The sequence below is a fragment of the Mesitornis unicolor genome, unplaced genomic scaffold (genome assembly GCF_000695765.1).
Source record: "Mesitornis unicolor isolate BGI_N332 unplaced genomic scaffold, ASM69576v1 scaffold45490, whole genome shotgun sequence".
NCBI classification, from domain to species: Eukaryota; Metazoa; Chordata; class Aves; order Mesitornithiformes; family Mesitornithidae; genus Mesitornis; species Mesitornis unicolor.
In genome coordinates, this window is record NW_010159745.1 from 1 (window position 1) to 20432 (window position 20432).

A 20432-nucleotide genomic window follows, 5' to 3' on the forward strand; every position below is an offset into this window, starting at 1 on the left:
TTGGACTGGATGATCTTTTGAGGTCCCTTCTTACTCCTAATATTCCATGATTCTGTGACTATCAGCATCCGTATGAGAAAATGTTAAGTTAACCACAGCCATTCATCATGGAAGGGAGAAATCTGAGGATCTGTAAAATCTTGAGTGGTCTGGAAAATATGAGGAGGGAAATCATGAAAGCTTCATGCATAAGAGGATGCAGACTTCAGAAGAGATGAAAATTTTCTTTCACCTTAGGAGTGAATGATCTGTTTATTTATTCAGTATTAATTCCATAATAACCCACAAAATGAAAGCTACGTGAAAGGAACATGTTATATTAAACTCATCTATATAATAGAGGTTAAATAAATAAATAAATAAAAAGTGTTTCCAATACTTAAGTAGTCCTTGAGGTGGGTACAGCTTTCACTGTTAAATACTTCTGACCAGAAGGCTAGAGGAAAAGTGTGTTGGGAGTGATGCAGCTTCTTACTTTTGGGCACCCAATGCCATTTTAGATATCAGAGGTAATGTCCTGGCCTCTGGAAGTGCTCTCTTAGAAGGACAGATTGCTGTCATAGATCCTATGTGTGTTTGCCAGCTTTATCTTCCTTCTTCTATGATATGTAAAATAATACTGGAAACCTGTGTTTAGGCTGAAATTTCTTTTGTTACTCCTAACAGCATATTACTATTTTCCATCTTCTATCTTCTTCCTTTGGCAATACCAATTCAAATGTTTGCTGTAATGAAATCTTCATCACTCAGGAAAGAACAGAAATAGTTTCCAGCATAGTATTTTTACTTTTGAAGTTTCATGCAGCCCTAAATATTAGGACACAGAAGTGGGATTAGTGTGAAAATTTATCAAACATAAATTTAAAATTAAGTTGTATTTATTCTTTTGGAAATACAAAGCTTAACTAAAAGTGTGAGATCTTTAGTTTTCAGGGTTTTTTTCTTCTCTTGTTTTGGTTGTTTTGTTTTTCTTGTGTGTGTGTGTGTTGATTTTTTGAGTTTTGTTGTTTTTTTTCATACATACTAGTGTTTTGTTATATAACCCACAATTTCCTCCTTCCTTCTCTTTGTGTCCTAATTAATTTTCATTTTGTTTTTATTTAAGTTAAAAATTCATCTGATGGAGATTATTCTATGATCTTTATTAATTCATTAATAATTTCATTTCTTCTATGAAAGCTTAAAAAAGAAACAACTTGCCCTGATGGTTTGTTGTTGAAGCCCTAAAAAATCTAATTTTAAAAAATTACTACTTTCTAAAGTCTTGTCCAAATGTGAGGCCTTACATACTTGCCCTTATGGAGCAGGTCTGAGCTTAACTTTAAAAAAATTGTGGATTATATAAGTTTTTGAGGGCAGGCACAACAATAATTTTTTTTTACAGTGGTTTTAATTTATGATCAAAATTAATATTCTATTTTTTCATTTTTCTTATTTTGCCTTTTTTCTTTCTTCTATATGTGAGAATGTTTATGTTTCTTTGACATATTTTGTCCTAGTTTCACAGATCACCTTTTGGTCTCTTACGGACTGCAAGTTAAAAACTGTTGATAAAATACAGTAACGTGAAAATGAAAGGGTGAAGAAGTAAGAATAATAAAATAAGTACTATCAGTTTCTGTTAGTCTTCAGAAGTTACTAAGAGGTTGTATGAGAAAATTGTAATTATACAATTATTATATTTTTTCGCTTTCCTGCTGGGTCAAAGTAGAACTCATGTGCTGTGACCATATAAGTGATATACTGTGTCTGTGTGAACTGCATTGTGTTACTTGCAGATGCTGGAAGAAAACTTCATTTGGCTTCATGAGCACATTTCAAAGTTCTGTACTGGTTACGTTTGCTGTCTGCATTATTTTTTCTGGAGATTTGTGAAAATTTTGCTTAGAATTATTTTTTTTTCCTGATTTCAGGGTAATTTTGGTGAGGTTTATAAGGGAACATTAAAGGATAAAACTCCTGTTGCTGTAAAAACTTGTAAAGAAGATCTTCCTCAGGAATTAAAAATAAAATTTCTGTCAGAAGCCAGGTAGGTTCTCTAATTTTAATTGAAATATGTTTGTTGTGGATTGGGTTTTTTTTTCAAGTTTTATTACTAACAAGTAATGAAGTTTTCAAGTTTTATTAGTAATCTAAATTACTAGATTTACAAAATCTGACCTTCAGAAAAATTCAAAGAAGCAGTAGTCAAACTTTTTCCTTTTTTTTTTCCTCAGTCAGTACCTTCCACAACTGTTGCTCTGTTAACTAAATGTAGGCATTTTTAACACCTGAATGAAGTAGTATTTGCATCTGCTGAAACTACCTCTTTGGCAAAGCAAACCATACCTATAAAACACGATCTTCTTGTTCTAAGTGCTTCCTTTGGGACTTCTGAGTGCCATGAGGTTTGGGATAAGAAGACTAAAAGATAATGTTCATTTAAGTGTGATTATACCAGTCATAAATCTTACCTTACATGCGTGACTAATAGAACTGTTCAAATGTGTCTAGGTTACCTTTTAGACCCCATTTAGTAATTTTCTCTTTGTAAGAAGAATTCACTCCAGTAGAGATACTTTATGCTGTCAGACAGCATGTGATTGTGTTCTTATTTTTCAAATGACAATCATGCCACAATATGCTAAGTATTCTGAATATAGGCTGATGTAGATAGGTGGGTTCAGAGACCTCAGAGTAATGGAATGTATTGAGATAATTTCGCAACTGTTTAAATTAACTTGCTCCCTCTTCTGTGAAGCTTCATATGTTTTCATTTTTACTCCCAACTAGTATGATCAATATGGAAAAGTGAAAGACGCTGCTTACATTTAAAGAATGAAGATTAGCAACTGTATCTATAGAATAATTTTAAATAGCTTGTAACGTGGCAACTGCATAGTTACTTCATTTTTTAAGTATCCTGCCACTAAATGGAGCAGTTTTAGTCTGCAAAAAAACTCCAAAACCTGTGTTATTTCTCACTAAATATGTATGTATTTTACACTTGATGCTATAAAAAAGGGGAAAAAGAGGGGGTACTTTCAGTCAGCAAATAGTAGAAGAAACATTTAAGTTACAAGTTCTCTGTAGAATTTTTTGTTGCCCTTAATTTCACTTATAAATCATAGCATGCTGTTTTAGGCTGCAAGTGTTTTTATTAAAGTCCTGTGGCAGAAGATGTAAATGTTTTTGCTTAATTCCCAAAACTAAAATTCCTGTCCTTATAGTCTTCTAAAACTTATTCTATTAATGAATATCTCAAAGTAAAATCGGAATGAGTGTGCATTTAAAAAGTGCAGTGGGGAAGTGTAGAGGCATGCTGTGCATGTTTTTTTGATGTAGCTCTGTTTCTGGTCCACAGCTGAAATGCTGTTTCATCACAAGGGTTCTTGAGAAACTGTAGACCTGTCAGGCCATTTTTCCATTATATAGATAAATATTGTGTAGACAAATAGTAAAATTGCAATAAGAATAATATAGTGTTCAGTCTGGATTTATTAGCGAACCAGTATGCTCTCCATTTCAAACGGAATAATGGTTGATCTGTTGTGTTGATTGTTTTTGTTTATAATAACTGTAATGGCATGTTCTATTAAAATAACATTAAGAGTTTAAAATATATTCCTATAATATTTAATCTGTTTGTACAATAACATTTATTAATTTATAAACTTACTGTGTATTTTGCAGAATACTCAAACAATATGATCATCCTAATATTGTAAAACTTATAGGAGTTTGCACACAACGACAACCTATTTATATTGTTATGGAACTTGTTCCAGGTAATTTTTTTCCTTTTTTTTTTGCAACATATTTTTATACATATTGTTTCCATAATTTAAAATGTATTGTTTTCTATTTGTCTTTATCTGCATTTTTATGACTGATCTCAAAAGTCATTTGTGTTGCAAATCTTTGGAAATACTAGGTTCTACTAGCTTTGGAGTGGAGTGAACTCCACCAATCTGTTGTGTGTTTTTCTGTAGCCATTCAAGACAACAGAATTTACTAAAAGGTATGTCAGCTGTATCTTCATTTTACTCCTGACAAGATATCACATGGTACTTCCTTTAATAGTAAAGTTATATAGTGAGTGTTAGGATGCTTGTATTTAAAGAAACTTCATGGCTGGGTAATGTTTCAATTTTAATAACTCATATTTGGGTCATCTTTGGTAATATAAGAGTTTTTTCTTTAGCAAAATGTATTGTTCAGTTTATGGGTTGCTCTTGATTTATTTTTGAAATCTTGAGTTCATGTTATTCAGCAATGACTGGAGAGAATTTTAAATTGTTGGGATGATAACAGCTTTTGGGCAATTTTACCTCCTTTGTTTTTCTCAGCAGCTGGAAAATGTGTGGGTTTAGTAGTCTCTAGAACTGCTTAATATGCAACACTGTATTTGATTTACATAGCACTATATTTGTCTTCAGGATTATACAGAAAGCTGTTTTAAGAACCATGTAATTCATGCAGACTTAGAATTTTTATTATTCTTGAGTAGTGGCTTCTGTACAAGAGCATTACTGAATTCGGTGAAATAAAAAATCCAAACCTATTGGAATTTTCTGCCTTTGTTCAATTAGATTATATTAGATTATGTTATTACCTTTACATGTGATTACCTTCATTAAAATGGAGCCTAAAATCAGTGTTCCGGGTTTTAAGGCATACTTTGGTAATCAGCTTCTCCAGTCGTCTCTGAAGATAAAAATAAATCCTGATCTTTTAACACCTTTATTATTCTCAGTCAGAGTTTCAGGACCTAGGACAAGTTCTTGGACATACTAATATAATTCAAGGAGGAACTAGTGAGAGCCTTTCTCTGATTTTCATGCCTATTTTGCAGTCCAAGTCTATAAAAAAATTCCTTTGTCTCCTGCCTTTGAATTTACAAGAAAGTTCATCATTCTTATCCTGTTTTGCTGTTCCGTAAGTCCTCTCACTAGTTTCCATTCTTGCCTGCCCTCATAAACACTGTACTATGTTCAAGCCATCACACTTTTCCATATTCCTTTACACCTTGGCTAGCACACCATGAGACTGACCAAATCATCTAGACATGATAAGGATGCCAACTTTGAATAAGTTGGCAGAGGAAGGACAAAACACTTACTCAGATGGGGTCAGAGAAGCATTGATTCTGATGTTACTGGTTTTCTGTTTCCTAATGGTAACTTTGGATGAAATTACCTAAAATAATAATTATTAGTGCTGTGATTTGGTATTTAATGTTGCTCTTTGAAGAAAAGAAGTAGGCTTGTTGATTTGCACTCAACACTTAACTGTCTCAGTATCTGCTTTATCTGTGTTTTATTGTAAATATGTTTATGCTTGAAGGTGTTTAGACAGTTTAACTGTGACATTCTTTTTAATAACTAAAAATTACATGTTTTAGCTTAGGTTCATATTCTGTAAATGTATGGCTGAGAATGCATGTAATTAATAAATGCCTGATGGGTTTTTCCCCTGAGGAAAAAATCAGAAACATCTCCATAAAATTTGGAATTTCTCCTGTGTTTTCTGAGTTCTGTTTAATGTTTACACTTTTCTTACTGTTTTTATATCCCAAATACATGTAGATAATACACTTCCTATGTCTTTTGAGACTGCTATGGTGTGGCTCAGTAGCAGCTAATTCTGCTTTTCCTCTCAGATTCAGATTTCAATTCAGATTCTTAATTTGTTCAGATATTAAAAATGTATTTTGAAGCTTAGCACTTCAGGTAGTGATGTGCTACTCTGTTATTGATTCTGACATGAACTGTCTCTGCAAAAAAAACTTTTTTCCTTTGTTACAAATGTAAATGGGATTAAAAACTGTGTCTGGATAAAGTCATCAGTGAAAACAATAGAGAAGGTGACAAGTGCATATTTAAGTGTCTGTGCATCCATTGTTACATGCAAAAATAACCCAGATGTTGCCAACAGATAGAAAAATAAAGCAAGCTGTAAAAATGAATTATCGTTTGTAGGTAGCTCCCTTGATGTGTGTGTTAACATAACTAGTGACATGTGCTAAAGTAAGAATCACATTGATAAAGAAATTTCAAGATGGGTGATGTAGCAAAGACTAACTGAAATAATAAATAAAGTAGCAGAACGTGTTGCAGATACATCGCCAAAGTGAAATGGTAGATGAGAAATTATATGTGTTAATGAAAAAGAATCGTCATTTACTTACTATTCAATTACTTATTGTTGGGCACACTAATCTCACTGTATATGTCTACCCAGAGTCAATACATCATAGATTACTCCAGTACAGAAAAACTTGGTTATCTTTTTTCCCAATCCACCACCTGTCAAGAAATGAGAGAAATATCTTAATGTAGTATCTATTATCTATGTGTATTATAGAAATTCTCTTTAAGTTAGCTAGCTTAAGTTATGCTAGCTAGCTGAAGTGAAAAATTAGTTTAGCAAAGCAGATGGTTTTAAAATGTTGATTTGTGATTGCATAATGGATAAATTTGTAATAACCTTTAAAGGACTCTTGCAAATTATTTTTTTTTAATTTTCTTTTCTTTCCTAAATGACATTAAAATACTGACTAAACAGAAACTTACAAGAGCCCAGTGCTGAAGTTGCTGTGTGGCTTCTCAACTAGTATGTAATAAAATTTAACCTGAATTTTGCAGTCATACATGTTTGGGTTTTTTTCTGTGAATTTTTTAGTAGTCTAAAAACTAAGGAAACAACTCTATTTGGAAATGTGTTACAACATTTTGTTAATGGACATAGACATTTTATCATAGACATTTACTCTTCTTATTTGGTAGTTGAGACTCTTTGACAACTGTAGTGACAAATCTGAAAGTATTAAGACTGTTAAAAAGAAAGACAATTTGACACACATCTCACAACACCCATGCATTTATATGCTTATTTTTTCCATCCATTTTATGATCCTAATGGAAATAAGACTTTTATTTCTCTTTTGCTGTGCACTTAACTTTTCTGATTTCATATTGCTAACTTCTACTCTTCACATTCTATTAGGATCCTTAATTTAGGTTAAGTCTGAACAACATATATGCGCATGCCCTCTGCACTCGTGGTGAGTCAGATGTGCTGGTTTCTAGATACAGAGACTTACTAATGTCTCTGGGCACGTGGTGTGATGTCTCGAGTGAGAGAGCACATGATGTGAGATGCACAATCTGTAATTTCTTGCAAAGTTCTTTGCACAGTGAGCCACACCATATAATTTGTTGTGCATTTGCTTATCATCGACATAGCATATGCACAGTAAGTGGGGTGCATCCAGTGGAGGACTGTGTTTTAATAGTAAGCTACTATTCAGAAAAGGAACCTGTAAACTTGGTTTATGACCCCGAGCCTTACCTTGCAGCCATACCATTGGGTAAAGTCTTCCTACTGGTTTTGACTCCAGTGAAACTACTGAATAGAGAAATCAATATTTGACTGCCAGTTTCTTCTTTGGTCTCTGCTGCCCAAGAGCAGAATTCAGGTGCTGTATAAAGCTACAGCTATACAGCTAAACAAATAGCTAATAAGAACTCCATGCCAAAAAGACATGTTTTATTTTACAATGCAGTGAAATAAATCTTACTGTAATTGCAGTATCATGCAGTCAATTTTAAATCCTGCATTGAAGGAGCAGAAAATATTCAGATCCACTCCAGGAAAAGCAAACTACAACTCTTAAACTGATGCATACTACCCAAGATTTTCATACCTTTCAAAATTATCCTTAGAGAAATTAGACTTTTGGAACCTGCTAGTAATATGAAGAACTCTGATAATCATAGATGTTGCTATAAGTTAATTATTTCCTTTGTAGTATTCCCTTTTTTTATACTACTGTGTAGTGAAATGTTGGCTAAGATGGTTTGATAAGGTTTTTTTCAAATGCAGTATTTGATGGAGGTTTTTTTCTGATGTCTGATTTAAAAAGATGAATACTGCATTATTTCGTAACTTAATACAGTAAATTTTTAATAATCTGTTGTGATACATCGTAAGTACTCCGTTTATCCTAAGAAAAACAGAAGAAGTTAAAGTGAGAATTGCTAATGAATTTCAGGAAAGTAAACCCCATATTGTTGAGATTTGCCATATCAAGATATTAGTATAGAGCCATGAGCTTGTTTTGTCATAATGCCTTTGACCTACCTGAATGAAAATTAGTGTCGTAAAGGGGAGATACTAGTTATACAATTGTTCAGTGATAGTTGCTGGATATTTGAGACTGTGAATACAGACTGTAGCCTTCACCATAGGTATTATTTAATGTATTTTTTAATTCCTTTGTCAGAGATTGTTTCTAATATGTGGAACAGCAGAACTTGTGTAAAAATATGGCTTATAGTACTGTGTAAGAAAGCACATAACTTTTCTGTGATGCCACACTAATCTAAAAAATTGAGCTTTTTGCTCATATTTTCTGTGTTAATTTATTCATGTTCTTTGCTCTAGGCCTGTTTCCCCAGTGTTGGTTTTTTTTTGTGGTTTATCATGCATTGTTAACCTTAAAACTAAAGAAAGAGAAGTAATTATGAGGAGCTGCCTTGGTATTCAGAACAGGAAAAGAATAATTTGCCAGTGTCTCTTAAGGCCGCACAGGGCATAAGGAGTTTTCATAACAGCTCAGTTTTAGCAAATTTAGATAATGATCAGAGAGGCTGCCCGGAATACTGCTAGCATTATGTGTAAGCTGGCCAGAGTCCCAACTGATAGATAACCTGAGACAAATGGATGCTGGATATTGATGGGGTGTAGAGAAGATTATCAGGAAAATGGTGAAGAAGCTGACAAAAGCTGCTTCTTGTCCTTTTCTTCTTTCAGAGTAAACTCAGCATATTTTCATGGAAAAGGACAAGAAAAGAAGAAACTAGAATGCCATTCTCTTTTACCCTTTCTCACTATTCTCTTCCTTTTCCCAGCTTCTCTCTGAGTCATCATAGATCTTACAGAATTTCTGCTTTGAGAATAAAAGGGATTTTAATTCACTGAAACACTCAGGATCATTTAACTGTGTTTTCATCCACCCTTAATTTATCATGCAGTCTCCCATGTAATTGAAAACAAATTGCAGGAGTCCCTTTAAACACTGAGTGTTCTTATCTCTTCCTAGACTTCGGCAGTAACCAAGTCAAAATCAAATGCAATCTGTAAGATGCTAGAAACAATCCCAAGCCAGAGCATTCTTTCTTCTTTATGTTCATTTCAAGTTACTTGAATTTTAGCTTGTCCTGAAAGGAGGATTTAATTTAGAAGTAGGAGCTTTTCATGTTCATGAACTATGTGTTCTAGAGCAGGGCTTTTTGAAGATAGATATGTAATCCTGTGGTGCAGTTACCAGTTCATGTAACTATTTCAACAGTTTACCTTGTGAACCTTCAAAGTTGCCTCTGTCCCTCCAGCAAAAAGAGTCTGAACAAGTTGTCCAGATAAGCAGTCGTCACGCTTGCTCCAGTGCTCTCTGGAAGGATTTGTCTAATTGAAAGTAGATGCAAACATCTTTTTATGTTCCAATGGTTGATTCAAGGTAGTAGAAGGAAGCTTGTAGTTACATTTTTTGTGACCTACTCCTTTTTGCTGTTGGACTGTTCAGTCACAAGCTGATAGCCTACTTTCTGTTTCAGGTTTCTATAAATTTAAACATTTTTTAAATCAGCATAGTTAAAATTATGTCCCCAGAAATTTATTGAAAGTATTTTCTTTTTACTAAGTCAGGCACTCAAAAACCAGTCAATTCAAGAATCTGGCTTGTCTGTTGAGTCTTAAGCTAGCTTCCTCTAGCATGGATATTATGATAATATAATACACTATGTATATTATATATTATGATATTATTAAAACTAGATCTCCTTTCTGTACCAGGTCCTTACCTCATACAGTTCTGAACAGTTTTTCAGGAGTTATTTCTCATCTCCAAATTAATTCTGTGGCTATAGGCCTTATTTAGTCTATTCTATCAGTGGTATGCTCTTGATTGTGTTTCCCATACCCCATCCGCAGTGGGCATTTCTGGACATTTTTCACTCTAATACTAAATGCATTGTAGACATTTCTCTGGAATACTAGTGTGCATTCCTCATACCACCATAGAATTCCTATTTGATAATGAATATGTGGTTGCAAAAAAACCCAATGGGCTACTTAACTGGACACGGAGTTTCTTTTCCTTGTTTTATTTAGGCTTATGCTGGCATACATTAGAATAGACTTTCTGAATGCTTGCAGCTGGAAACAGGTTGAGCTGTGCTTGAACATATAATCAACTATGAAAACACCCAGTGATCTAACAGTATAGGAAAGTTGTCTGAATTAGGTTTCAACTATGTATGTTTATCTTAGATCTAGACGTATGTAGCTAGTTTTCAAGGTGGAGTTCAGCTAGGTTGTAACATCTGTCTTTGCAACTGGATAAGGTAACATGTTCAGATTTGTACTGAATCATTTGTGATGCAAATTGCCTATGCCATTGATGCAGAAACAATTCAGAGGCGACAGCTTTTATTAGCTCACGTGCAGTGCTGCTTGATTTCAGCAGCACTGGCTCTCTGTCACATTCAGAAAGAGCATAGCCTACATTTCTGTAGTGCCTGTAACAGGATCAGATAAGCCATTCTTAAGCTCTGAGATTACCTCTGCACCTTGTTCATGCTGTCCTGCCTGCAGTTGGCTTTGGTCCATCTTAGCTTATCACTCCATCTCTTCTGAAATTAAGGTGACTCCATTGCTACTTTCTGTATGTTACAGGACTTTTTACTTCCACAGAGCGTGTTAGGTCAGAAGCGTTTGCAAATAAAGCCCGGTATTCTGCCTGACCTGTCAGGCCTTCTTTTGCCGTTTGTTGGAAAAGAGGGCTACACGGCATAAAGTGGAGAAATACCTACAGATCCACTATAGCTGATGCTGAGGTAGATGTGGTACAACCTACTAAATCCTAACTGTCTTTTGTGCAATTACTATTTATTTTCTGTGTATAGTGATACTGTAGGATATAACACCAGGTCACAGCTGATTCTGTGTATTTCTGCTGTTTGTTGCTCTGCAGCCAACAAACCCATTTATAACCAAAGTCTCAGTGCTAAGGCTGTGATATGTATAATTAATTTGTTGATATGATGTACAATATCCATATTTTCTGGGTTTTTCTGCTACATACATGAATTATAGGAGAGCTGACACAAAGAGTAACTGAAGTATGTGTACGGCATGGATTTACTTGAGCCTAAGCCCTGCTTGAGGTGCAGCTGGTTTCATACACAGGCCTGGAATGCTGATTGATGCTAAAAAAAAAAAGTAAACTTTTAGTTTCACATTATATGATGTAGCTGCTGTGTCTTCTACTTTATAAGGTGGGGATTTTTCTGTTTCCTGCTTCCGGGGGCAATGAGAAATCTCTGTAGAGATAATTCAGGATTGTTTCCAGTTGCTTCTCTTTAGAGATCCCTTAAAACTTTATTAAAGTTTCACATGATCTGCCCCATTGGTTGTATTGTGCATCCTCAGTAGATTACTTTTGCCAGCAAATTTCAGATCTCTGTCCTGTCTTGCAGTCACACCCTGAATCTTTACTGCACACTGTCAAAAATACAATGCAACAGAAAAATGGTCAAATTCTAGACATTCAAATTAGAGATAAGGTGCAGATTTTTAACAGTGATAATGACTGTCTGGCTTTGTCTTCCATTCCATTTTTGTTTCTTTTCTCCAGTCAAATAAGTTGTCTGGCTCAATACTTAGCTTTTGCTAAAGCCACCTTCTGTCTGCCCTACAGTTTCTCTTCACACAAATGTGACCCCTGTCTGTTTCTCTGTTTTTTTGTCTCTCTCTTACTTTATAATTTCCTCTTGTACTCAGCTAAGCTTCTAGCTTCCATTTTAATTTGTCTCTACTTCTCTGTAATCTGCCATGCTTCTGCCTCTGCCACCTTCTCTCTTGCTGGGCATGTCACCCTATGAACAAGCCACTCTCCCTTGAATTCCTTCTCTTCCTATATGTGTCCAACTTCTACCTCTACCCCACAGCTTTCTTGTAGTACACACACACACAGCTATGCATACAGACCTCCCTTCCCTTCTTTTTAGTCTTGTACGTTCACATTTGCCTCTGACTGCCTATCTGCTGCATGGTTTACAGCTGTGAGAATATTAGAAGAAGTGGAACAGCCAGGTTCCTTTGTTGAGGTGTACGTGGTGATTAAAAATTCCTTTTGGCTCAGTGCTTCTCTATTTGATAAAATGAGACCAAAGCCCCACTATACAGTCTTCTTTTATTGTAACATTTGAGACTAGAGTTTAATTTTTATATTTTCAAATGTTTTAGGCTTTGATGATACTGTACTTTGTATCAAGATCATACAAAAATAAATGAGCAACTAGAAAATCTGTTTGAAAACTGAATAAAAACAAACATGAGAAGTCAAAAAATGTGTTTTGGTAGCTGAAAAACTTGTGTATCCATCATATTTCTTTAGTTTTATTTCTTGGTATTCCCTCACATTATTATTTTTGCTTTACCTAAATTAACTTTTAAGTAAAATTTTCCATTATTTAATGTGTCTGCATTTAAAAAATGCTCATTGTTTTTCTTTAGATTAAAAAAAAACCCTGTTGCTCCTGTATGTTCTGTTTCACGTCTTTCAAGTCTTTCATGACTTTCTAATCTAGAATCCTTTTCAAGGCTGGTGATTGTAGTTTTTAAGAATAATCCAGTTATAGGAATTAATGAAACAAAACTGAACGGAAGACTTCCTGGGGGAAGGTGATTTTCCTTTTAGTTACTTTCTGAAGGAGGTTTTATCTAGCCACTCACAGTCCTATATCCTCATAGCCACAGTATGAAAACATAGAGTCCAAGTAGTCTGGGCAGGATTATTTTGTGCAGCACAGAGGACAAGGGATGTTGACTGTTGATGTGTCACTATGATATCTGGTTTCTTCTTGACAGGTGATGACAGACTTGGTTTTGGACAGGCTTTTTTGCCATTTGGTAATAAGTAGTTAATGTGGCAGGATCATTGGCTTCATGCGTTAGCTTATTTGATCCACCTTAAATCTAAGGCAAGGTTGCTGGTCATTGTAAATATTCTCCTCATTTTTAATATGTTTATGTCTATATAGTCTGTTATCTTGTTAAAAGGAAGTGAAATAGCACATGTAAAGTGTTTTAATGTTATTCTCATCTTCATGTTATTTCATTGTAGTTATTTTGTGCTAATGAGTCCTCTCCACTGTAGTTTCATCACTGATCTGCTAAAAAGTTATCTGCATCGCAGTCCTGGTGCAAGCAACATCTCTGTGTTTACCTGTTTGTTGCTGGTAATCATGTCCTTGGCTCTCAGTGCACACCGTTCTTTTAACTTTTGGTTTTTCTCTTTCATCTTTTGTTTTCACATACATGCATTTCCACTCATACTTCATTATTACCAATGTTAATACTGTAATGACAAAATTTTGCATGAGTACAGCAACTTTTATTTGGTTTGCTTAACAGGAAAAATGAAGTTTTAACTGGATTTTGCAATAGGGAAATTGAAAAGCCTTGTGTTTATTTACAGTTTCTGTTACTACTTCTGTAAAAAAAAAGAAGTGAAAGCACTGTATTACACACAAATGATCCATTAGCTGAAAGGTGAAGACACACTGTTTTAAAGAAAACAAGTGCTTCAGCACTTCAGCATTTCTAAAGTCTTGTATTTTTAATAGTTTATCAAACAGCTGCTTACTTTCTTAAAAACTATCTTCTACAATTGCTTCAGATGCCTGTTTACTATTTTAAGTTCATAGCTTTAAGTAGTGCATTTGGGTTTGTTTTGTTCATAATGTATATGAGATTAAGATCCTGGGCAATTAAGACACTACATTTTGTTATGTTAGTCAAAAGACTGACCATCTGAATCCTCAAATTTATAAATACTTACAAGTGCAGATAAAGGTAATTTCAATAAAATTATAACTTCTTATAAAGTAATTGCAAATATTGTTTCATGGAGCTCCTCTGTGTTAGGTGACCATTAAGTGGATACCGTAGAATGGTTTTGGATGGAAAAGATCTTTAAGATCATCACGTCCAACCATCAAACCAGCCCTAAGTCCGCCCATTAGCATGACATCTGGTATGGTCAGAAGCATGCTGCATCTGCATGATTAGTGAGTGTATAAATGTAAGAAGAATTAAGTGGAGTCTTTAAACAAACTGCTACTTAACAAAGCTGTTTAATAAAAGAAATTATCACACTTTATTAAAACTTATGTGTAGATAATATATATAATTCCGTATAATTTTCAAAAACTGCTATTATGTTATCACATTTATTGTGTTATTGTTATTTATAACAGTATTAATATATATATAAATAATGCATATTTATATATCTAGATATCAATAAGTGTGAGATTTCCCACTGTAATTTGAAAACTAAATTTTAATTACGTTCAGTGTTAATACTGGTTATCAGAATAATGCCAAGAGTGCCTAGAACAAGTAGGTAGGTACAATTTGAGGCATCAGCTCAGAAGAACACTGAAGTGTGTACCCATAGTTGATTATAAATGCCAATAAAGTCAGGGATTGCCATAATGAATTTTTTTTTTTAAACTGATTTAACACATGTCATTGCTGTTTCTTGTATTTTGATTTATTCTCATAGATCACATATAGGATTTTTTTTTCTCTTGCAAAATATTAGCTTACTTTTGTGTGCACCATTAAGTGAACAGTTATATTGCCATAAAATACTGCTTAACATACAGCATAAAGTTTGTGCTATAAAGTTTATGCTGTAAAGTATGGCCAATACTAGAAGATGCTGATATGTGGTATTTTCAATCTCTTAAAATTTCAGTGTATGGAGTGAAATAGATGAAGGGGCATTTTCAAGAATCCAGTTACCACAAGCTGCTCCTGCTTAAGTCCTGCATTTTGTCATTACTTAGTAAAATAATTCTGTTGTATTAGGCAGACACTCCAGTACTGTTATTTATCCTCCTGTAAACCAGAAACAGGCAGCCAATTTCTCCTGGGTGGTAATGCTATACTGGTCTAATTATTTCTGTAGTACTTAGAGTGGTTGGAGTGAACCTCTTTTCCTGGTAGTGTTATGTGCCATTAACTGGAATAACAGGTAACCATGTAGAATACAATGGAAATTCCATATGACAAGAGAAAGCATTACTTACTATTATGTAATAATCTAGTTTTGTTTCAGTTGTTTCGTGGTCTGATTGGTCTGTTCCTTTCATCTTCATCAACAGCCATTATATTGCAGTTAATGCTCTGACACTATGTGCTGCAAATAGTGAATTAGGGCTTTTTATATTTAAAATTGTTTTAAGAAGCACATAAAGATAGTATGTAGCCACATTTCTACACTGAAGGGTTTGTAGTGAAATCCTCTTAACTCAGCTTTGAAGGTATTCATGTGGATGCTCTTCTGTGAAGATGAATAGCTGGAACATCGGCCACAGTAGACAATAAAAGTCAGAATTTACTAGTAAGAGTAATTCTGTTAGGTAAAGGACAGACACTTAAGCCTATGTAGATGTTACAATGATGAGGATAATCAGATTTAACTTAAAATGAAGTATCTTATACAGAATGAGATATCACTTTGTCCTTTTATTTTGTCTGCAACTAACAATGCTTTCAAATCAATATCTAACAGAGTATTTAAAAGACATTTTTGTCATCTTCTATGCAAGGACAGATACAAAAAAATAGAACTGCTAACGTAAACATACTTTTTTCACTATTGACTTTTTTCACTATTAAGATTCTGAGATAGAATAAGATAATTTTGTGTTTCAGTGATAGGCATAAAATACACTGTATACAGCTCGAAGTATACTGTGCTGGTTTTGCTCAAAAGTCTGGAATTTCATACAGTACATGCCAAACACTAAAAATAAGCAAGTCTAAATCACTTCTTGATGGTATGATTGCATTGGGAAGTTACAGGCTTTGGCTCTGCAAGTCTGGTATATTCCGATGTAAGAAAACTTTTAATCCTGTTCAGAAACAAACTGATGTAAAAATTAAAATCATAATCTGATTACCTGGCCATATTAGAAACAAATTTAGAACATGTATTATTTCTATTTTTTAATGTATATTGTTAGCTTTTCTTTTGATACCTTTTTATCTTTAGTAGCTTGTCATTTGAGAGCAGAATATGTACTGTTGGTTGTGGAGAGCAGTAACTCATTTGTACAGAAAATTTATGCAAATTGCGAGGAACATGAATTTAGACTCACATTAATGTTGTTATAACACTTGGTATAAATAGACCTTTCTTACTTAAGATTTGTTCCTTCCTTTCTAGTATGGCTGTGTGAGAAGGCATCTATTTTTTTTAGTGTATCCAACTGAGCTTATCTGTCTTTTCTGTTCTTCCTGCAGTAAGTTGTTAGAAATTCCCAGTCTTCAGTACTGAAACAGTGGTTGATTGAGGGTAGAGTTTTTTTTAGAATGGTCTTGTTTGGTTTTTTGTAAGCTTCCTTGATTTCCTGTTCTTATTCAAGTAATGCCACAATTTGTCAGGCAAATAGACCATATATGCTTTAAACAGACTATTATGCTATTAGGTACAGTGCTTTTTAAAAACTGTCAGAAATTTTTCACTGAAGAAAGAATGTATCTGATAGTTGGATTCACCTATTTAATTGGAATCAGAGTATTAAGAGGACCGGAGGTCAGTAACTAGTAATGTACCCCAGCGGTCGATACTGGGCCTGATCGTGTTGAACATCTTCTTTAATTATGTTGATAATGGGGCAGAGTGCACCTTCAGAGAGTTTGCTGATAGTACCACACTGGGAGGAGGGTCTGATACACCAAGATGCCATACTGCCATCCAGAGGGACCTGGACAGGCTGGAGAAGGGGGCTGACAGGAATCTCATGAAGTTCAACAAAAGGAAGTGCAAAGTTCTGGGGAGGAACGTTCCTAGGTACCACTACAGACTTGGGTCTGCTCAGTTGAACAGCAGGCTGGCAGTAAGGGACCTAGGTATCCTGGTGAACATCAAGATGAACATGGGCCAGCAATATGCTCTTGAGGCAAAGAAAGTAAACGGTATCCTGGGCTACATCAGAAGTGTTGCCTGCAGGTTGAGGGTGTTGATCTTTTCCCTCTTCTCACCACTGATGAGGCCACATGTGGAGAACCATGTCCAGTGCTGGGATCCACAGTACAAGATAGACATTGACATAGTGGAGAGAGTCCTGCAAAGGGCCATGAATATAAAGAATCTGGAGCATCTCTCCTAGGAGAAAAAGCTGAGAGAGCTGAGACTGCTCAACCTCAAGAAAAGAATGCTCTTGAGATCTTATCAATGTGTATAAACACCTGAAGAGAAGGTGCAGAGAACAGGACCAGAAGCAATGGGCAAAGACTCAAACAGAGGACGTTCCTCCTGAACATCAGGAAACATTTTTTCTGTGTGAGAATGACGAAGCACTGACACAGATTGCCCAGAGAGGTGGTGCAGTCTCCATCCTTGGAGATATTTAAAAGCGATCTGGACATGGTCCTGGGCAACTAACGTTCTAGGTAACCCTGGTTGAGCAGGGAGGTGGACCAGAAGACATCCAGAAGTCTTTGCCAACCTCAGCTATTACGTGAATCTATGAAAACAGAGTGCTTTCTGACTTTCTTGTAATATTACCATGTTTACCAAAAAAAAAAAAGAGAAAAATGGAAACAGTGGTTTTTGTCTATACTCCCAGGAGAAACCATTAAGGTACAGCCTACATCATATTCAGATAGTTTGTACTAAAAGAATCATAGAATGGTTTCAATTGGGAAAGACCTTAGAGATCGAGTCCAACCATTGATCCAGTCATACTTAGTCCTCCACTAGATCATGTTCATAAGCACATCATCTACTTATCCTTTAAACACCTCCAGGGATCGTGACTCCACCACCACCCTGGGCAGTCTGTTCCTCATAATATCCAACCTAAATCTCCCTTGGCACAACTTGAGGCCATTTCCTCTTGACCTATCACTAGCCACCAAGGAGAAGAGACCAACCCCCACCTCACTAAAATCTCCCTTGAGGTAGTTACAGAGAGTGATAAGGTCTCCCCTCAGTCTTCTTTTCTCCAAACTAAACAAATCCTACTCCCTTAGCCGCTCCTCATAAAACTTGTGCTCTAAACCCTTCACCAGGCATGCTCTAAACCCTTCTCTGGACATGCTCCAGCATCTTGATGTCCCTGTTGTAGTGAGGGGCCCCAAAGTGACCACAGTATTCGAGGTGCGGCCTCACCAGTGCCGAGTACAGGGGAAGGATCACCTCCCTACTCCTGCTGGCAAAACTATTTCTGATACAAGCCAGGATGCTGTTGGCCTTCTTGGCCACCTCAGCACACTGCTGGCTTGGGTGATCCTAGGCAAAATGGACAAATAAAAAAGTTGGTGGTTAAAATGCTAATCCATTTTACAATTACTCCAACTTCATATTAGAAGATCATTACAGTTACACTTCATAACAGCAGACATTCTCATATTTTATTTCTTGCAGTATGAAATATAAATGGCCTTCTAATAAAATCCCACAGTAAACTTTTAATATATATCATGTCTTTTCACATTGCTAAAGAAGTCAGTATATAAAATTGTGTAACTTCATTATTTGCAAGAGAGAATCTCTATAGTCACTTCAGTGTAAAAGGAAAGGAAAGGAAGACTGCAGCAATGACTGTCTGCACAGTAGCAAATAAATAGCATGGTGTGGAAAGATCCACTATATTGCCCAGAACAATAAAATCTATTCTAGAAAAAAGCTTTATTACAGTTATGTCAGTCAGAACATGGCATTGCAGTGTTTGTATAATGTCACTCCTGCTTATCTTTGTCCTAAATAAAATTTTCAGAAACTCATTTTTAAAGCACAGATTCCCTTTTGGAAATCCTCCATGCTGACCACTTCCCCTCCTCAGACAAGAGAACAGCAACTTTGTTCTTCTAAAGCAGGAGACTGTGAAGTCACAGTAGCAGTTTTTTGCCTTCAATTGGCAGTGCCAAATATGAAGTTAACATTGCCCAAGAAGTAAAACACTTTGTATCCACTCGAAGCATATCAATGTAGAACTTTGAGAATCACCACTGCAGATGATAAATTAAAAATCGATGACTCTCATGTAACTAATAGAACTTAGGCTTTTTATTCACAATTTTTATAAACCCCTACAGCAACCATTCTGTGATTAGAGAAGTGTATTTATCACAAACAATCAAATGAGTTTTTGTCAACAGTTCTCATATAAGTTTTTATTTAATGTACACTGGTGAAGATTTTGGATATATCAAAAACATACTATGCAGTTTCTACTTTTAAGCACTTAGTATTTAACGGAAGTTAGGGAAACTACATTTTGAAAGGTGAGTTCTTTCCTTTTTCTTAGGCTAACCTCAAACTGATGGGTTGAAGGGAACAGCTAATAGCTGCATTTTGTTTGGTCTTGCACCCTAATGAGAGATAAATGTGACTATCCTGTCTGTAATGTCTCACTGTCCACCTGTCTGTTTTTTAGGAGGTGATTTCCTGTCCTTTTTAAGAAAAAAGAAGGATGAGCTAAAACCCAAACAGTTGGTGAAATTTTCATTAGATGCTGCTTCTGGTATGGCATATCTTGAATCTAAAAATTGTATACATAGGTAAGGAAGATTTTTTTTCTCACTGTTGTAATTGTGATAATTGGAAATGCTGACTGTTTAAGTGTATATGGTGCTTATTGTCAACAGGAGTGATCCCTACAATTAAAAAAAAAAAGACTTAACTTTTTCTGAAAGAAGGTCATTATTGTTTGTCTAATTCAAAACTGTACTGTTCATTTGGGTAAAAACAAGTACTGCATTATTTGATCTGCATGGTTTGTTGCTATTAATATAAGTAAATAATGACTTTTCATGATGATAATGATAATTTGCATTATAAGGAGCATAATTCTTATGGTGGCAATGAATCATGGCAAAAAGCAATGTGAAGCTTATATTCTGTCTGAAATTTACAGATACTTGCATGGCCAATTAAGAAGTTACGTTTGAAGCGTGTTTAAGAAAAATGCACTGGTTTCTCAGAGTATAAAGGGAGAAAAATTAGAGTTCTGTATATTAAAATATCAATTGCCTGGTCTGCTTTCTGTAAAATATGGAAGACGATGAGGTGTTAGGCTCTTGGAGTATTTTATTTCTGTTCCTACTATTCCTTTTTGTTTCTTCTCCAGTTTGACTCTACCATGGATCTGTTGTTACTCTGTTTGTATCAAAGGGAATGTACCTAATTCCCACATATTTTTCTCAATATATGGAAATATATACCCTGCTACAGTGATACAGCTGAAATATGAGACATAAACATGATTATAATTAACTATAAAAAAAGAAGAAGTTTTAATTTGTAATATTGATGACTTCTGCTTTGCATTGTAGAACATTTGTAAGTGAACTGTGTGCCACTTCAC

At 35.0% G+C, this 20432-nt stretch overlaps 1 protein-coding gene across 1 annotated transcript; it reads left to right on the forward strand.

The window, feature by feature from the left end:
* Nucleotides 1-1913: 1913 nt before the first annotated feature.
* LOC104543147 (tyrosine-protein kinase Fer-like) lies at nucleotides 1914-19626 on the forward strand (the record flags this gene model as incomplete). Its single annotated transcript, XM_010187691.1, has 3 exons — nucleotides 1914-2029; nucleotides 3673-3767; nucleotides 19503-19626. Coding segments are annotated over 3 exons (335 nt in total), but the record flags the coding sequence as incomplete, so codon positions are not given.
* Nucleotides 19627-20432: the final 806 nt, after the last annotated feature.